Raw genomic sequence first — 16,271 nt, 5'->3', positions numbered from 1 at the left:
GAGACGTTTTTTGTAGGAAATCAAATTTGCTACTATTTATGTTCTATGGCATGTTTTGATCAGATGCGTAGTTTTCGAGATATATCGAGATATTTAAAAGTTCCGAAGCCCTACCAACATTATAAGGATGAAGAAACACTGTGGCCCCTTTCTTTGAGGTAACTCTGCACTATTCTAAGCTGTATTCACTATTCCAAGCTGTAAATGCCACTCTCAGCGCCGCTGTGCAGAAGAAGTGGTGTCTTAACATTTTGCCATAGCTCGCACCGTTTCGAAGATATTTGCATATATGTCTCAAGGAAAGGGGCGTCACGCACATATTCCGAGATATTTCTTCTTCTTCTTGTTCTTCTTCTGCACAGCTGCGCTGGAAGTGGCATTTACAGCTCGGAATAGTGAATACAGCTTAGAATAGTGCAGAGTTACCTCAAAGAAAGGGGCCACAGTGTTTCTTCTTCCTTACTTAATCGGTAAGACGTTCGTTTTGAACGGCTGTTTATTGTCGTTTGGAGCGAGGACGCTGGCCGATTGTGTTGTCTTGCAAGGCCCCAATATGGATCTCTCTTCTTTTCTCTGAATCGACGCATGCTGCCCAGTTGCCTGGTTGTTCGAAAGTCCCTATACGAGAGTACATACAAGCCTGTTTATTTACAGCCGGATTTGCGCGCGTGGCGGAAACTTGGATGCTTGCGAGGCGTGCTTTGATTTATCCTTATACATCTTTCGGTGTAAATTTTTATTCCTTTTGCATTTGTATGGACGCAATCGCTTACAATTTACAATTTGCAATTTACAATTTGCAATCTATGTGTTCAAAAGTGTTCGAGATAGTAAGGATGTGTTGAGCTTGCGATTGTGAACCGGTTCGGAATATAGGATCGGCAGTGAGACGGCAATTGAAAATGAATGCACTTGAGATTGCACAAAACAAACAATGTATATTTACAGGCACAAATACACTATGTACAGTATTTACAATAAATTGTGCGTTGCACGAATTTATGATGATCGTAGATCGTGAAGATTCACCCGCGTCGCGGAGAATTTGCGATTGAGATTGCGCTATATTAAAACCACGTGTGAATCGGTTCAACAATTGGGAAAACGGTTGGTTCAACACGTGGTCACCACGAAATTCTACTAATTTCGTTAAACTAGATTAACCGCGAGTTCGCGTTGGCCGTCGGCACAGAATTCGCATTGCGATGCTGAGTTCTTCAGAATCGAAATTCGTTAATTGCACTAGAAAGTTTTGGAATCAGTACTGCACGTGTTTACCGTAACGATACAAAACCGTAATGGCCGAACCACCGGCTTCGTCGTAGCAAGAGCCGTTGGCTTCTTCCCGGTGACGTCAAGCTCGGTGATTGGTCAGCCTGACCGGCATCCAAGGTGGCTGCCGGTCGCGCTGAAGACGTTTATATATTCTGTATAATTAGTTGATTAATTTGATGATTTGGTGGTTAATTTGATGGTCGATAATCATTATGGTATGGACTAGGGAATTCGAACACTAGGTATCTATGTTCTTTATGGTTTATGGTCGCGCTCTTTATTTTACTTCGCCCGGTTTCCTATCTTAGTTGACGTTGACATGGTCATCGGTCATCTATGATGTGATGTGATACGCAGTGTTAAGTGATAAGTGTCAATTGAACTGAATTAATTAATTAATTGAATTGAATTTATTGAAATTATTGAATTTTGAATTTTCTAATTTAAATTTTGTATTTATTCGTGCGGATGTGATTGCTGTGACAGTGCGGGTACTAATGTGCTACGCTCGAAGGTATTGCATTGTAGTGTAATTGCAGTGTATTTGTTAATGTGGTATCATTAGCTCCGTTTTGTGCATTTTATGCATTCGGTGCATTTATATTACTTACTATTATATATTATATATTATATGCTGTATTATGTTATATTATATTATGTTATTTTGTATTATGTTATAATATTGTATTATAGTATTGTTATTGTATTGTATTATACCATGATCCTATTGTATTATTTTATTTATGTTATTAATGTTATTACATCCAAGCTACGTTCAATCTACGTTCAATTGCGTTCAGCCTGCGTTCAATCTGTGACCATTTTAGGCATTGAATATATTATATATTATATTATAATATTATTATCTTAGACCTTGGATTGTGTCCAGTTATTCAGCTATATTAGTTAGCTATGTTAGGCTATACTTAACCAGTATTCCGTATTAAATTGTATTGTATTGCATTATTATTATATACCTTCCTAACTTTCTATTCCATTATAGTATTATAATTGAGTAAGTAAATGTACAGAGTAATTAACAATGGCATATGGCATATTGAATTGCATAGAATTAAATTACTTGATACAGATTATTAATATGTGTCTGCTTTATTTTACCTGCTGTGATTATAGCTCTGGTTATATCTGTGATGATTATATACGCGATTATATTTGCGGTTATATTTATTTGACTTAGTTTAATGGGTCTTGTATTATGGAATTTAGAAGAGTCTATCTGGATTGGATGGATTAATGAGTTTATATCATATGCGTATATTGCGTTTATAATCCCTTTGCATATTTTAAGGGTGAGTTTGATTCTGATTCTAGTTTCTTGTTTCGTAGTTCTTAGCTCCTTAGTTCCTCTTGTAGTATCATGCATTGTTTCTAAGCTTTCGGGGGTTGTTTGGGCTCCCAGGCATTGTCAATTAATTGTAGACTATAAGATGTATCATATATCCTTTAGCAATTTAGATATGAATGACGTGTAACGACATTGGTTTCACTTGACATGTTTCAGTGACTTCTTCTTCAATTGAGTGTTACGATTTACGTTCCATGTTCCTATAATATTATTCACTGTTCTTCTGTAGCTCTTCGTACCCCTCCTCAGGATAATGTTTTGCATACTATGTTTAATTCAATTCTAGTGCAGCTGTGACAGTTGTGAATCTGTGTATTTTGAATACTTACGGTACTTTATGCAATCTTTTGTACATTAATTACCCTTTCTTAATTACAATTCTGATTCCGATTTTGATTCTGATTTGGAAAGTGTTAGTTCAGTATTGGTTAATACGGCTGGTGCTCAGGGAGGCATACGCTGCGGTAGTCCGTCCTGCATGATACAATGTCTTTATGGTTTTCTATACATACATATATGCGTTATGGTTCCTTAAATTCTTTGAATTTCTTGACCGTGGATCTCATATGACTTTCTTATAGGAGTGTCTGGCTTGGTTTAGCACCTATATGCCTTTTCTATTAATTGGTACTAAAGGGGGTTCAATGGAACTGCATCATTTAAACTGACTATGGTATGAGGAGTTTAATTAATTATCTACATCGGTATACTTATTAAATTGATTATATTTGGAGTGTTTTCGTTACATATTATATATACACATATGTTCATAGTAACTTTGATCTATTGTAGTGTAGTTTAGTTTTCTTGTACCTTTATATTATGATTTAGTAGTAATATGGTTGTATGTGGGGTTTATTATTGATTGTTTATTATTGATTAGTTTTCACCACGCGCTGTATTGCATCGACTTACCTGTATCAGTATTAATATTAATACCATACTTATGGGAGCGGTATTATAATCCAGTAACAATCTAATCTACTCAATTTATAACTATTTGAATTGTTTGATCCTCCTTATGGTTTATGCCGATTTAGCTCTCATGTGCTCCCCATATTATATCAGATGGGTATTCTTTTCTCCTGTTATCCGTTAATTACACTCTACCACCACTTCCATTGGCTGGCGTTAGGGCTTCCTGCAAATAGACTAGGATTATGTTACATTTTACATTTAATACTATGGCTAATTTCTGATATTAACAGTTCTGTCTCTTCCTATTATTCTCATTATGAGGTATATGTTGCTACTTATCTTTATTGATGATTTGCTCGCAATAATTTCTAATCGTTTTTTATTGCCTTCATTTGATCATTGATTGTACTGCATCATGTTCGCTTGCCAACCACGTTGAGGTTGTGGTCGCGTAAATGTTCCTGCAAGTAAATTTAAGTAACTTAAGAGTTTCAATGAATGGTTTCAATTATTAGTATTACATTACGCTCACCTATTTATTTTCTTCCCAGCTTACTTTCTGGTTATACCCTATATTCTATATTTTATACTGTACCTTATTTACCTTTACCTCTGATAATAATTAGTAGCATTCTATGTTATGTTATGTTTGCTTCTCTTCTCTCATGGCTGGCTTGCTATTTGCTATCTGTCTGGCGACTTTATTTTACTTTACGGTTCACATCCTTGGTTTATTTCATCTCAAATTTATGGTTTATCTTGAGTTTAATTTTATGTGATTATATTGTGCGCTAGTGTTGAATGTTAAATATTCCTCTTCTGCTATTTGGCTGCTCGGCTGTATGTATGTATGTTTGACGTTTTAGGTTTTGGAGGTTTTGTTGGTCATTTGCTTATGTCCAGTTCACATATGCTCGCTTGCCTGCTTGCGTGCAATACTACTTATGATTATTTCACAGTTTCTCACGTTCTCATATTGCTTACTGTTTCTTTTACTGTTAACTATTCATTAACTGCTCTATTGCATTAGATGCATTAGATGCATATATATATTTATTTCCCGTTGTATTTGTGATTTGATTTAACCAGTTTTAGTATGTTTAGTATGTTTAGTATGCTTATTGTGACAGCTGTTATTGAATGTATGGGCTCCTCTATTCTATTCATGGGCTTCATGTGCTTATTAATTCCTATTCATTATTCATTATTTATTTATTCATTCACTCATTCATTTATTCATTTATTTATTCTGTAAGGATATACATAGAGGCCGCGAACTCGCGAGCCACTGCGGGCCCGCAACCGTACCACCGCCGACTCGCGCCTAGTGCCGACACCGGCACCAGGTGGCGACCGCGCGGATCGCGAACCCGCGAGGCAAACGGCCTCGCGAGGAGCTATATACCGCGGCGCAAGCCGTCTAAAGCCAGATCGGTTTTCCGAGCGACATTCAACTTATGCGCCATAGCGAGACAGATCAAACCCGTTTTTGGATTCCGTACACTCCTCCAGCAGTGTTCGACGACGGGACGCGTTTGCGACCGCCGCCGAAATCATCACTGTTCCGCCAGCCACTGTCAGGGATACCCCAGACGGCTTCCTGACCGCCGGGCCGGACCATACGCTTGCCGGGTGTCCGCTGGAGCCACGGTCTCCCCACTGTCGGGACGAACGAGACGCGCATCGCGACCGTTCGCCCCAGATGTGACATCGCCTCCGTACTTGCCTAGCACTCCCGCTATCGACCGGATCGCCGGGCCGTGACCAGAGCGCCGAACCGGGCCGCCGAACCGTGACCGCCGGACCGTGACCACCGAACCGTGACCGCGCCGAACCGTGACCGCGCCGGACCGCGCCGAACCGCGCCGAACCGCGACAAACCGCGCCGCACCGTAGTTATAAGTCGTAATTATAAGCCGTAGGTATAAGCCGCGTAGACGTAAGCCGCTCGAGTTAGATATAAGTTAAACTGAGAGGAAGCTCAGGACCGTAGACTAAGTACCCTGTATATATACTCTTAAGCCTTTAGAATAAATAACTATTATTTACACATACACTCGCCTCACTCATTCTCAAGTCCCCCGGCCCACCGACTGAGTCGGCACCCACCGGCGGGAATAAACCGTCACAATTCATTTATTCTTTACTCATTATTTATTCATTATTTATCGTTGCATATTTGGGGCATTCGAAGCGCTACTCGAAGCGCTATGCTTGTGATGAGCGTGTGTGTATGTGTGTGTAAAGTATGTATGGGACAGGTCATCGAGGATTGCAGCCTACCAACATGTGGTACAGTCAACCGGGGAAAGGACTCGCCCTGGGCCCTGGCTGTGCTGAAGAGCAAGCCCTGTTAAAACAGGTGAACACATGGCGCGGCCACTCGTTGAGCAGGAGCTCCGGTTCCTGGTCGTGGCCGAAGAAAAATGGCCTGTCCTCGTGGAAGGTCAGGTGGGCGTGATGACTGCAAGGATAAGCCACATCATCATTATCAACCAACCATGGTGGACGAAGATGGACACGGCCAACTGTGGAGATACGATGTCCCAGTTCCTGGCCGTGTTGAAGACCAAGCCCTGTTAAAACAGGTGAACACATGGCGCGATCACCCGTTGAGCAGGAGCTCCGGTTCTTGGTTCTGGCCGAAGAGGAACCACTGTCCTGGCAATAATGCTAGGCAGACGAAGAGGTGGCGCGGTCGCGCCGAGAAGATGTCCCCCCGGTGCCGATCGTTGCTGAAGAAAAATGGCCTGTCCTCGTGGAAGGTCAGGTGGGCGTGATGACATCTAGGATAAGCCACATCATCATTATCAACCAACCACGGTGGACGAAGATGGACACGGTCAGCCGTGGAGATACGATGTCCCGGTTCCTGGCCGTGTCGAAGAGCAAGCTCCTGCCCTGGCAGGTGAACACATGGCCCGACCATTCGGAATGGGCTTACTTCGGTTCCTAGTCGTGGCCGAAGAAAAATCCTGTGCCTTACCATACAGGTTGAAAATGTCCTACCGCTGGATCGGAGGTGCAACGGCGTGGATCCGCAGATGCCCCATGTGCCTAGCGCATGGCGTTTTTGCGGGCGGCCGCAATAACGCGAAATGCGTTGAAGTACCGAAGCGTCGTTGTGGCTATACGCTGGTATTCCTTTATGAATTCTAACGACTGAAAAGGTGCCGGCGGCCCACGTTAGGGGAGAGGTTTTAGTGGGTAGTATGTCCAGCCTCGGGAGTGCCCACGCTGGGCTGCCCGTCTAGGCCGCCCCTTCGGGGCTGTGGCCTACTCTTGCGCTAAACTCAACCCTTACGGGTTGGGTTGCCAGGTTGCTCCCTTCTAGCGTTGCCTCGTTGGGTTTGCCCTCACCTCACGGGCGCCAGGCTGTCCCTTCAGGGCGGACTTGAGTCCCACACTGCCCGGGTCCCCTCTAGCCGAATAGACGAAAAGGGGAACCAACCCGCGCGTACGCAAACGCATTTCCTCTTCCACCAGAACCAAAAAAAAAAAAAAAAAAAGGTTTCAGGGGGACCCACGGACCTGGCCAAGTGGGTCATACTGGCTGGGGGAGGTGATACCCCGACGAGGCGCGTCCCCAGGTGGCGGATGGGGGAATGCTCGCCATGCACTTTTCCGAGTGCATGGAGGGTAGGACCGATAGCTCCCGCGGACCAAACACCAAGGGAATGAAAACCAATCAAAACCTCCACTGTGACTGGGAGATAGAATACAGACACGGTAACCCCTACCTGTCGTACAAGGCAACTGAAAGGGGGGCGTTTGCTGCTGTCGAAGTAGCCTCGCAGATGACCCGGGGCGATGCCGGTGGGATCTACGGATCCTGTCAGGGCCTCCCTTGCCGGTAAGGCCTGGGTCGGAAAGGCGAAAAGGTGGCTGCAGCGTCGTTCAGTTCTCCAGCGGCCAGGCTGCGTGGCGGTCGGGTGCGAGTAGCGAACCCGGAGTGCCCAAGCGATTACACCGTAACCCAGTGGTCACGTTTCGCTGGAACGGGGGGCTTACCTTCATTGGCCGGCCCGCGAGGATGACAACCGCTATACAAAATCTCTAGCCCCAAGCTGCGGTACGCGGTGATGAGGGCGCCGCTGGAGTCAGCGCCAGGGGTGGCTGATGGGTGCATCAGTCTTTAGCGGCCAACCCCGGGGTATCTGGCGACCCCCCGGGTGTACTAGCCTTACCCGGGTAAGGCGGCTCTGCCCGGGTGGACCCACAGACTGACCCACTCTTCGGAACACTATGGATGACTTGAAACTAAAAACGCCAACAACAACAACAAACACTGGACGGGTCGTACCGACGACGACTGCGAATGTTCAACAGGACGCGAGACGGGAAACGGGCGCGGAGGATATGGCGCAGCCCAGCACTAGCAGGGTAACGGATGCGCGCCGCCTACCCGACCGATTAACTAGGGCGAATGTGAAGTGGCCTCCCCTGAGGCCGGTACGAGGAGGGGCCGGAGTTTCCCCGGCGGCCTCTGATGCCCCCGCATTCAGAGAGAGTGAGGTGGACTTGGACTCGGACGAGTCACTGTCCTCGGCAGTATCCCTGGAGGCACGGCGCACGAGCAAGAGGAGTCGCCCGCCGACCATGGGCCAGTACGTGTGGCTCGCGGCGGCTAAGCAGAGAGTCCTGGATGTCCAGCGCCGGGAACTTGACCTGCTGCAGGAGAGGAGGGTGCTCGATCCTAACGAGGACCCTATAGAACCGAGTCGGGGTAGCAGGTCCCTCCCGGACCCTGAGGACCTGGCGGAGGAAGTCAAGTCCCCACGCGCGACCTTATTGCGCAGTCCTTCGAGTTCTGTCGCGACATCGACAAGGTCGCGGGCGTCTCCAAGGGGCTGAAAGGGACATTTGTTCGCAAGCTGAGGATGGCCTCCCACTACCTTAAGGCCATCCACACGGAAGCGGGAATCAGCGCTGCACCTGCCAGGGCCGATAAAGAGGTGAAGGAACTTCGCGAACAGCTGAAGCTGCGGGAGGAACAAGTGGCTGCTCAGGAGGCCCAAATCAACATCCTGCAAAATAGCCTGGCAGACATTACGTGCAGGGTCGCTGCCACAGAGGTGCCGGCGCCTGAAGGCCCCGGCCCATCCAAAAGGTCGGCGAGGCCCGGCTCGCCGTTGTCTGGCGAAGAGGCGGGCAGGAAAAGGAGGAAGGACGCAGTCGAAGCTGTCGACTTACCGTTTTGCCCGCCTGAATGTCCCGTGGTGCAAGTCCCAATCCCAGCTGCTGCACCTGGAAAAGAGGAGGGAAAGGTTGGTGGCCTCGAGCCCAACCTGATGAGGGGATTTGCGGCTCTCCTCGAAAAGGGCCTGTCGGGGCTCCGGGCGAACTTCAAAGCTGCTATTGCAGCCGTCCAGCCCCCGCCTAAGAGGGCGGAGCATGTTAAGGGGGGAGCTGCGGCTGCGACCATCCCCACTGCATCGACGAAGGAAGCTGAGAGGCGGGTGCGGAATAGGACCCTGCCTGCCACGGAGCCGTTGCCGGGGCCCTCCTCAGCACCCGACCAACCGGTATCATTTGTGGAGGCTAGAATGGCCCGGATTGTCGAAGAACATCGGAGGACGGCGGATGGGACCTGGGTGACGATGGTCGGCCGCCGCGCTAAAGCTGCAGAGAAGAAGGCGGCAGCGGCCAAGGCCCCTCCCTCCCAGAGCTCCAAGGTGGTTGCCCAGAAGGGGCAGAAGAGAGGGGCGGCACCGGCGGTTAAGGGGCAAGGGGCCCAACCTGCCAGGCAGAAGGCCCCCCGTCATCCTCGTACTGCGGCGGTCACCGTCAACCTAGCTGCCGGGAGCGGGTCAAGTTGGAGGAGCTGGGCATCACGGCGTTGATGCCCAGAAGAGTTCGGACCGGTGGCTTGGTCCTCGAGTTACCTGGTGAGGACCGGTCGGACAAGGCTGCCAAGTTGGCTGACCGACTCCGCCAGGTGTTCAGCGGCACCGAGGTGAGGGTTGCCCGCCCCATAAAAATGGGCGAGGTTTGGGTGACCGGTCTCGACGACTCGGTCTCCCCGGCGGAGGTGGCGGCCGCATTGGCCGTTGCGGGGGGTTGCTCTGCTGAAGAAATTAAAATGGGGGAGATTCGCACCTCCCCCAAAGTATGGGGAGTGTCTGGGCGAGATGCCCTCTAGCGGCACTCAAAAAGTTATCCGCCTCTGGGAGGGTTCTGGTCGGGTGGTCCTCGGCCAGAATACAGGCCCTACCACCGCAGCCATTGCAGTGCTATCGCTGCCTGGAAAGAGGGAATGTTAGGCAGCGATGCACCTGCGAAGCTGATAGGTCTAACCGCTGCTGTGCGTGCGGAGAGTCGGGCCACGTGGCCAGCAAGTGTAGCGCCACCCCGCGGTGCCCCCTCTGTGCGGACCTGGGGCGGCCCGCGGGGCATCGATTGGGGGCAAAAGGTTGTGCCCCCTCCTCCTCCCAGAGGAAGAAGAAGAGTGCCGTTGAGGGGGCAGGAACAGCCCCCAAGGAACAGGCATCAAGGACCAAGCCTGCGTAGTCGAAGAAGGGGGTCAAGAAAAATCCCCCTGCCAAGTCGGCGAGTAAAAATGCCGCGGAGGCGGCTCGTAAAGGCTAGGTATGGGGCCCAAGGGCCCTATACTTCAGGCCAACTTGAACCACTCGGCCAGGGCTCAGGACATGTTGTTAGAAAACCCTGGCCGAGTGGAAGGCTGGTTTGGCGGTGGCCGCGGAGCCGTACCGAGTCCTCGACAGACCAGATTGGTCCGGGGACGAGGACGGCTCTGTGGCGATTATTGGCACCGCAGTACCCCCACACGCCGCCCCACTGGAACGGGGCCGGGGGTTCGTCGGCGTGCTGTGGGGTGAAATAGCGGTGGTGGGGCTCTATGCCCCGCCCAGATGGCCTCTCGCGCAATATGAACAGTACCTGGACCGGGTGGGGGACTTTGTCGCCCGTTGTTCCCCCCGACCAGTGCTAGTCCTCGGGGACTTTAATGCCCATGCGTCACTTTGGTGCTCCCCGAGGACAGACGCGAGAGGCAGGGCGGTCGTAAATTGGGCGGCGGGGCTAGGACTCCACCTACTCAATGTGGGGTCCGTTAGCACCTGCGTGCGTGCCCAGGGGGAGCCTATAGTCGATCTGTCTTTCGCTACTCTCCTGGCCGTGCGTATGGTGCAAAGATGGAGGGTGGTGGAAGAGGCGGTCATACTTAGTGACCATCTATACATCCGCCTCGACCTTACCACCACCGCCCGCCGCCCCTGTGGACCACCACCGCTACGATTGGCGCTGAAGCGGATGGAGGAGGACGTGCTGATGGCTGCAGCCCTCGATCTGGCCTGGCTGCCAACACCTGCCGGGCCGGTCGCGGACATTGGGGAGGAGGTACAATGGTTCCGGGGAGACATGAAGGCGGTGTGCGACGGGCCAAGAACCTCCCCAGACGGGCCGCCTACTGGTGGACGGGCGAAATTGGTGATCTGAGACGAGATTGTCTCGCAGCCCGTCGCCAGTGGCAAAGGGCCCGCAGAAGAAGAACATTCCGCGACCCAGCGAGGGAGGAGGATCTGTACGGGCAGTACCGAGTTTTGGAGACTGCCCTACATGCAGCCATCAGGGAGTCTGAATCCCGGGCATGGGACGAGCTCCTATGCTCTCTCCAGAAGGACCCATGGGGGCGCCCATACATAATGGTGATGGGCAAGCTGAAGCCCTGGGCGCCCACGATCACGGAGAGCCCCGACCCCCAGTTATTGGGACGAGTAGTCGACACTTTGTTCCCACGAGAGAGGGAACACACCCGCCCCCCGCCCGACCACGAGGAGGTGAATTGGTCCGACGAACTGGGGGTCACGGAGGAGGAGCTGGCCGGGGCGGTTAAACGGATGGGGGCCCGAAACACTGCTCCGGGCCTCCGATTGTTTTGAGTTTTGAATATGTTTTGAAGGACTCAAAAATAAGGTATACGAATTTTTTTATTTTTGCCCGGTTTCATATTTAGGGGGTGAAACGACCCCTTAAAGTTTCGGCTATCTCGGAAACTATCATAGATAGAAGAAAGCTTTCGAAGGAAAAGTTTCATGGTTTTTTATGAACATATAACTGCTAGTCATAAATTTTGTAAAAAATAATTTGTTAATAACAAAAAATTTGTTTATAACATTATTTTAAAAGTAATCACAATTTACATAATAACAAAAAAGAACATAAATTTGTTTCTGAATCCATTAATGGATTATATGATATATTTGCCTTTTATATGTTTGCATATTTTAAAATTAAATATGCATCGCGCACATACGCCGGGTCGCTGTCATACCAGATATAGATGTACGGTTAATATATTGGTTAATATATTAATTACGATATCTAGCGTTTACCATGTATACTAGGCATTAATACAGCTATTTAAAGCTTATAATATTAATAAAAATTATATTAGTACATTAGTACATGAGTGGCAGAAATTCTCAAGAAAGTGCAAAGTGTATGAATAATGGTTTGAAGAACTATACGTACACATATGATTAATTGTCTACTGTTTGTTAAGTGCGTAATAAGTATCGCTTCTCTATGCATTCACTGATACTGTTTCATGGCGTTAATATCGATTTAATGATATGACTTATGCTTGGCCGACAGAACTTCCTTGGTTATTTGATATATAGATTGTAGTGTAATAAAAACAAGAGAAAGAATTAAATAAAATGTAGCTGATCATATATGTTGGTTGCGGGAGGAAATCGTTGCGAGAAAGATATTGACTATGATAGTTTCCGAGATAGCCTATTGTAGCCGAAACTTTAGGGGGTCGTTTCACTCCCTAAATATGAAAACGGGGAAAAATAAAAAGATACATACACCTTATTTTTCGGCCCTTTAAAACATATCCAAAAATCAAAACAATCGGAGGCGGACACCTAAAAACCCATCCTTGTAAGTCGCCGACACGCAACGACTCGCTCGCGATTCGCCATTTCATTTTAGCTTGTAGCGTTGTCAAGTAATCCGCGGACCACAGCTTCCAAAATCGTTCGTGGACTTTCTGTATTGCCTGGCATCTCGAAAGTCGCGTGTCAGCCACGTCTAACAATGAGACGTCGGGTACGGACATTTAGTGAGAGCCTGTGAGAAAGTGACCCGGGGTCAATACATCGAAACTTTCCGGATCGTCACGAAGCGGACATAATGGACGCGAGTTGAGGCAGCATTCTATTTTACAAAGCAACGTCGAAAATTCCTCGAAAGTGGGGTTAAAGGAGCCTAGTATTCGTTTTAAATGATGCTTAACGCTCTTGACGCCTGCTTCCCATAGACCGCCGAAGTGTGGCGCACCGGGCGGGATAAACTTCCACTCCACTCCCCGTGTGGCCACGTCATTACAAAATTCGTTATCCGAACTTAGGTTTCGTATTCGCGTTCTAATTTCGTTGCACGCGCCTTTAAAATTTGTGCCGTTGTCGGAAAAAACTTTCGCGGGCAGGCCTCTTCGTGACGTAAATCGCTCGAACGCGGCTAAGAACGTGGCTGTAGTATAGTCGCTGACTAATTCTAAGTGTACAGCCCGTACGCACAAACAAACAAACAGCGCGAGGTAACATTTTCGTGTTTTTTGCCCGCGGCCTTGTGAGACGCGGCATGCAAATGGACCTGCATAATCGACCCCCACAATGCTAAACGGACGACTTGGGGTTACGCGTTCTCGTGGCAAGTCTCCCATTTGCTGCTGTAAAGTTTGTGCGCGCTGTCGAACGCAAATTACGCATTTCGCTATTAATCCCTTTACTTGGGTTCGCGCGTGAATGACCCAATACTGCTGGCGCAGGGTTCGCAGTGTCAGTTGCAGCCCTCCATGCTGCGTCATGATGTGCACGTGTCTCAAAATTAGTGAAGTGACGTGGCATCGCGGAAGTATTATCGGATGTTTCTCCGATTCCGACAGAGGGGAGTACTTTAAGCGCCCACCCACACGAATTATGTGATCTTTATCTAAATACGGAGAAAGAGCCAAAATTGAACTTTTAGTCAGCACTCCTTTTGGTTTAGCAAGTTCTCTCAATTCTGCTGGAAAGTGATTCGCTTGAATCAGTTGAAAGCATTTAGTTTTTGCGAACTGTATTTCTGACTTCGAGACGACTGTGCCCTTCTCTATGTTTGGATTTTTTCTACATGCGTTGTAGAATTTGTACACATATAGTAGTACTCTCAATAATTTAGGCCACGAAGAGAAACGAGAGAAGACCTCCAACGGTTCTAGTTTGCGATCTACGTTTGAAATCAGCTGTACCGAACATTCCTCGCCAACCTGCTCGTCTCTTGGAGTGAACCCTTGCTGTGGCCAGCTCTCTGAGGGATCTGACAGCCAGCTCGGTCCACTCCACCAGAGATCATGTTCCTTGAGATCCCTGGCTGAGCATCCTCGCGACGCGCAATCGGCGGGGTTTTGAGTCCCTGGAACGTGACGCCACAGTGCAGAGGGTAAGCTCGTTTGCACTTCCGATACTCGATTTGCTACGAAGGTCTTCCAGTTTCCTGGAGGCGCATTTAACCAATCTAATACGACTTTTGAATCTGACCAACAGACAATGGCATCGAGTTTGACTCGCAACGCCCCAAGAACAAAATTGATCGCACGACTCAACAGCTCAGCCGCGCAGAGTTCAAGCCGAGGAATGCTCTGCACTTTCAACGGGGCCACCTTAGTTTTTGCATACAGCAGCGAGACCTTTGTTGACGAAGACTCTACTCGGATATACACCGCTGCTGCATACGCTAGATGAGAGACATCACAGAAGCCGTGTAGTTGCACCGTTTTTATCCCCCCTCCTGCGCCTACCCATATAGGAATCGAAATATTTCTAGTATAGAAGAGCATTGAGTGAAACTTCTCACAATCGCGTGCTAAATCTGACGGTAAATTGTCGTCCCAGTCAACTTTTGCCAGCCACAACTTTTGTAAGATTATTTTTCCTTGAACAATAAAGGGTGCTATCCAACCTAACGGATCGTATGTTTTTGCCAATAGCGATAAGAATGCCCGCTTCGTGTATTTCCTAAGTTCGGGGGAATTTGTGTGAAAATGAAAGACATTGGAGGAGGGGTTCCACTGAATCCCTAACACCTTTACCCTTTCGTCATCCTGCAAGGTTCTGCTGACCGCTAGCCCATGATCCTCTGATGGGATATCTTGAAGAAGAGACGAAGAGTTGCTTGCCCATTTTCTCAATTTAAACCCGCCCGCCATGAGCAATCGGTTCAGCTCATTGCGCATGTGCACTAAGAGCAACGGATCGTCTGCACCGAACATAGCATCATCTACGTAGAATTCGTCTAACAAGATGGCTGCTCCTAACGGATACTTTTCGCCTTCGTCTTTCGCGAGTTGTTTTAAGACGCGATTGGCGTGAAAGGGTGCACACGCCGTGCCGTAAGTGACGGTTTCCAAACGATAAGCTGCTAGCGGGGAATTTTCTGAAGAACGCCAGAAGATACACTGATATTTAGTGTCTTCGGGTGCTACGCGTATTTGGCGGAACATTTTCGCAATGTCCGCCGTGTATACAAAGCGGTGCCAACGCCACCTAATCAGTATCGCAAACAGATTTGCTTGCAAATTGGGCCCTACGTGGAGGCAGTCATTCAATGATTTGCCGTTAGAGGAGCTCATTGAAGCATTGAAGACTACGCGCAATTTCGTGGTCTGGCTTTCCTGACGCAATACAGGTAAGTGCGAAATAAAAACTTTATCGTTTAAAGATTCGGTTTCCTTTATTCGACTCATGTGACCTAAATCAAGATACTCTTGCAAAAAGGTTTGATATTCCCTATACACCTCGGGATTCTTCCTTACTCGCAATTCGGTTGACTGAAAGATTTTCTTTGCAATATTTGCAGTGTCCCCTACCGTGAGCTTGGGGTTTTTTGCGAACGGCAACCTAACCTCGTAACGTCCATCGGTACGGCGGCAGTGAGTTTCTTTGAAATGGTTTTCACAGTCTAATTGATCGCGAGTTAATCCTAACCCCTTTGGAGTCTCCTCTAATTCCCAGAATTTTTTCAGATTTGTATGCAGATCGTCGAGTAACTCGACGTGATGGACTTGCAGCCCCGATCGCGAGCTTCCGTGTGTTGGCCCACACGATCCCGACAGGACCCAGCCAAACACGGTACGCTGCGCGATTGGGGTGCCGGGTGGTCCCTTTACCACCCCATCCAGCATGATTTTGCCGTATTCGTTAGCCCCGATAAGTAAGTCGAAACCTTGGAAGTTACTGGGCTGTGGATCAGCAAGAGGTAAGTCGACTAAGTGCTTCCATTTTGAATCGAATTCGAAAGAACTCGGAGTGTAAGAGGTTAGACTCTTTAATACCAGAGCAGAGAATCTAATTTTGGCTTCTTCCCTATTTTTTAGGTTACAAGAGGACATCTCTAGTGATCTGCTATGCGTTCGGTCACGCACGTGACCTGCGAACCCTGATCAAGCAGTGCGCGCACGAGAATAGTTCTACCGTTATCCGCGATAATTTTAACACACACGGAAAGCAGCAGTGCTTTATTAATGCAAGAAAAAGCTATATGACACGTGGATGATTGCTCCTTCTCATCCTGCTGAGAAGTGGAGGGTAAATCAATCTCTGCTGCCTTCTGCTGAGTTTCAACAGCTCGACCGCTGCTGACATTGGAGTCGACGTTTTTAAAGTGCACCAACGTGTGATGTTTACCGTGACAGGCGACGCAG

The 16,271-nt window shown here is 48.3% G+C and overlaps 1 protein-coding gene across 1 annotated transcript in view; it reads right to left on the bottom strand.

Annotated features, from left to right (window-relative positions):
• The window catches only part of LOC123988794, a 62,677-nt gene extending 46,718 nt beyond the window's left edge, over positions 1 to 15,959 (bottom strand). Inside the window, exon 1 of the mRNA XM_046289538.1 lies at positions 13,320 to 15,959. Coding sequence (XP_046145494.1) covers positions 13,320 to 15,959 — 2,640 coding nt within the window. The remainder of the gene's footprint in view (positions 1 to 13,319) is intronic.
• Between the last annotated feature and the right edge of the window lie 312 nt (positions 15,960 to 16,271).

This window comes from Osmia bicornis, unplaced genomic scaffold (assembly GCF_907164935.1).
Source record: "Osmia bicornis bicornis unplaced genomic scaffold, iOsmBic2.1, whole genome shotgun sequence".
Taxonomy (NCBI): Eukaryota; Metazoa; Arthropoda; class Insecta; order Hymenoptera; family Megachilidae; genus Osmia; species Osmia bicornis.
Note: the sequence above shows the minus strand (reverse complement) of the source record. Positions and strands in the feature narration are given on the sequence as shown.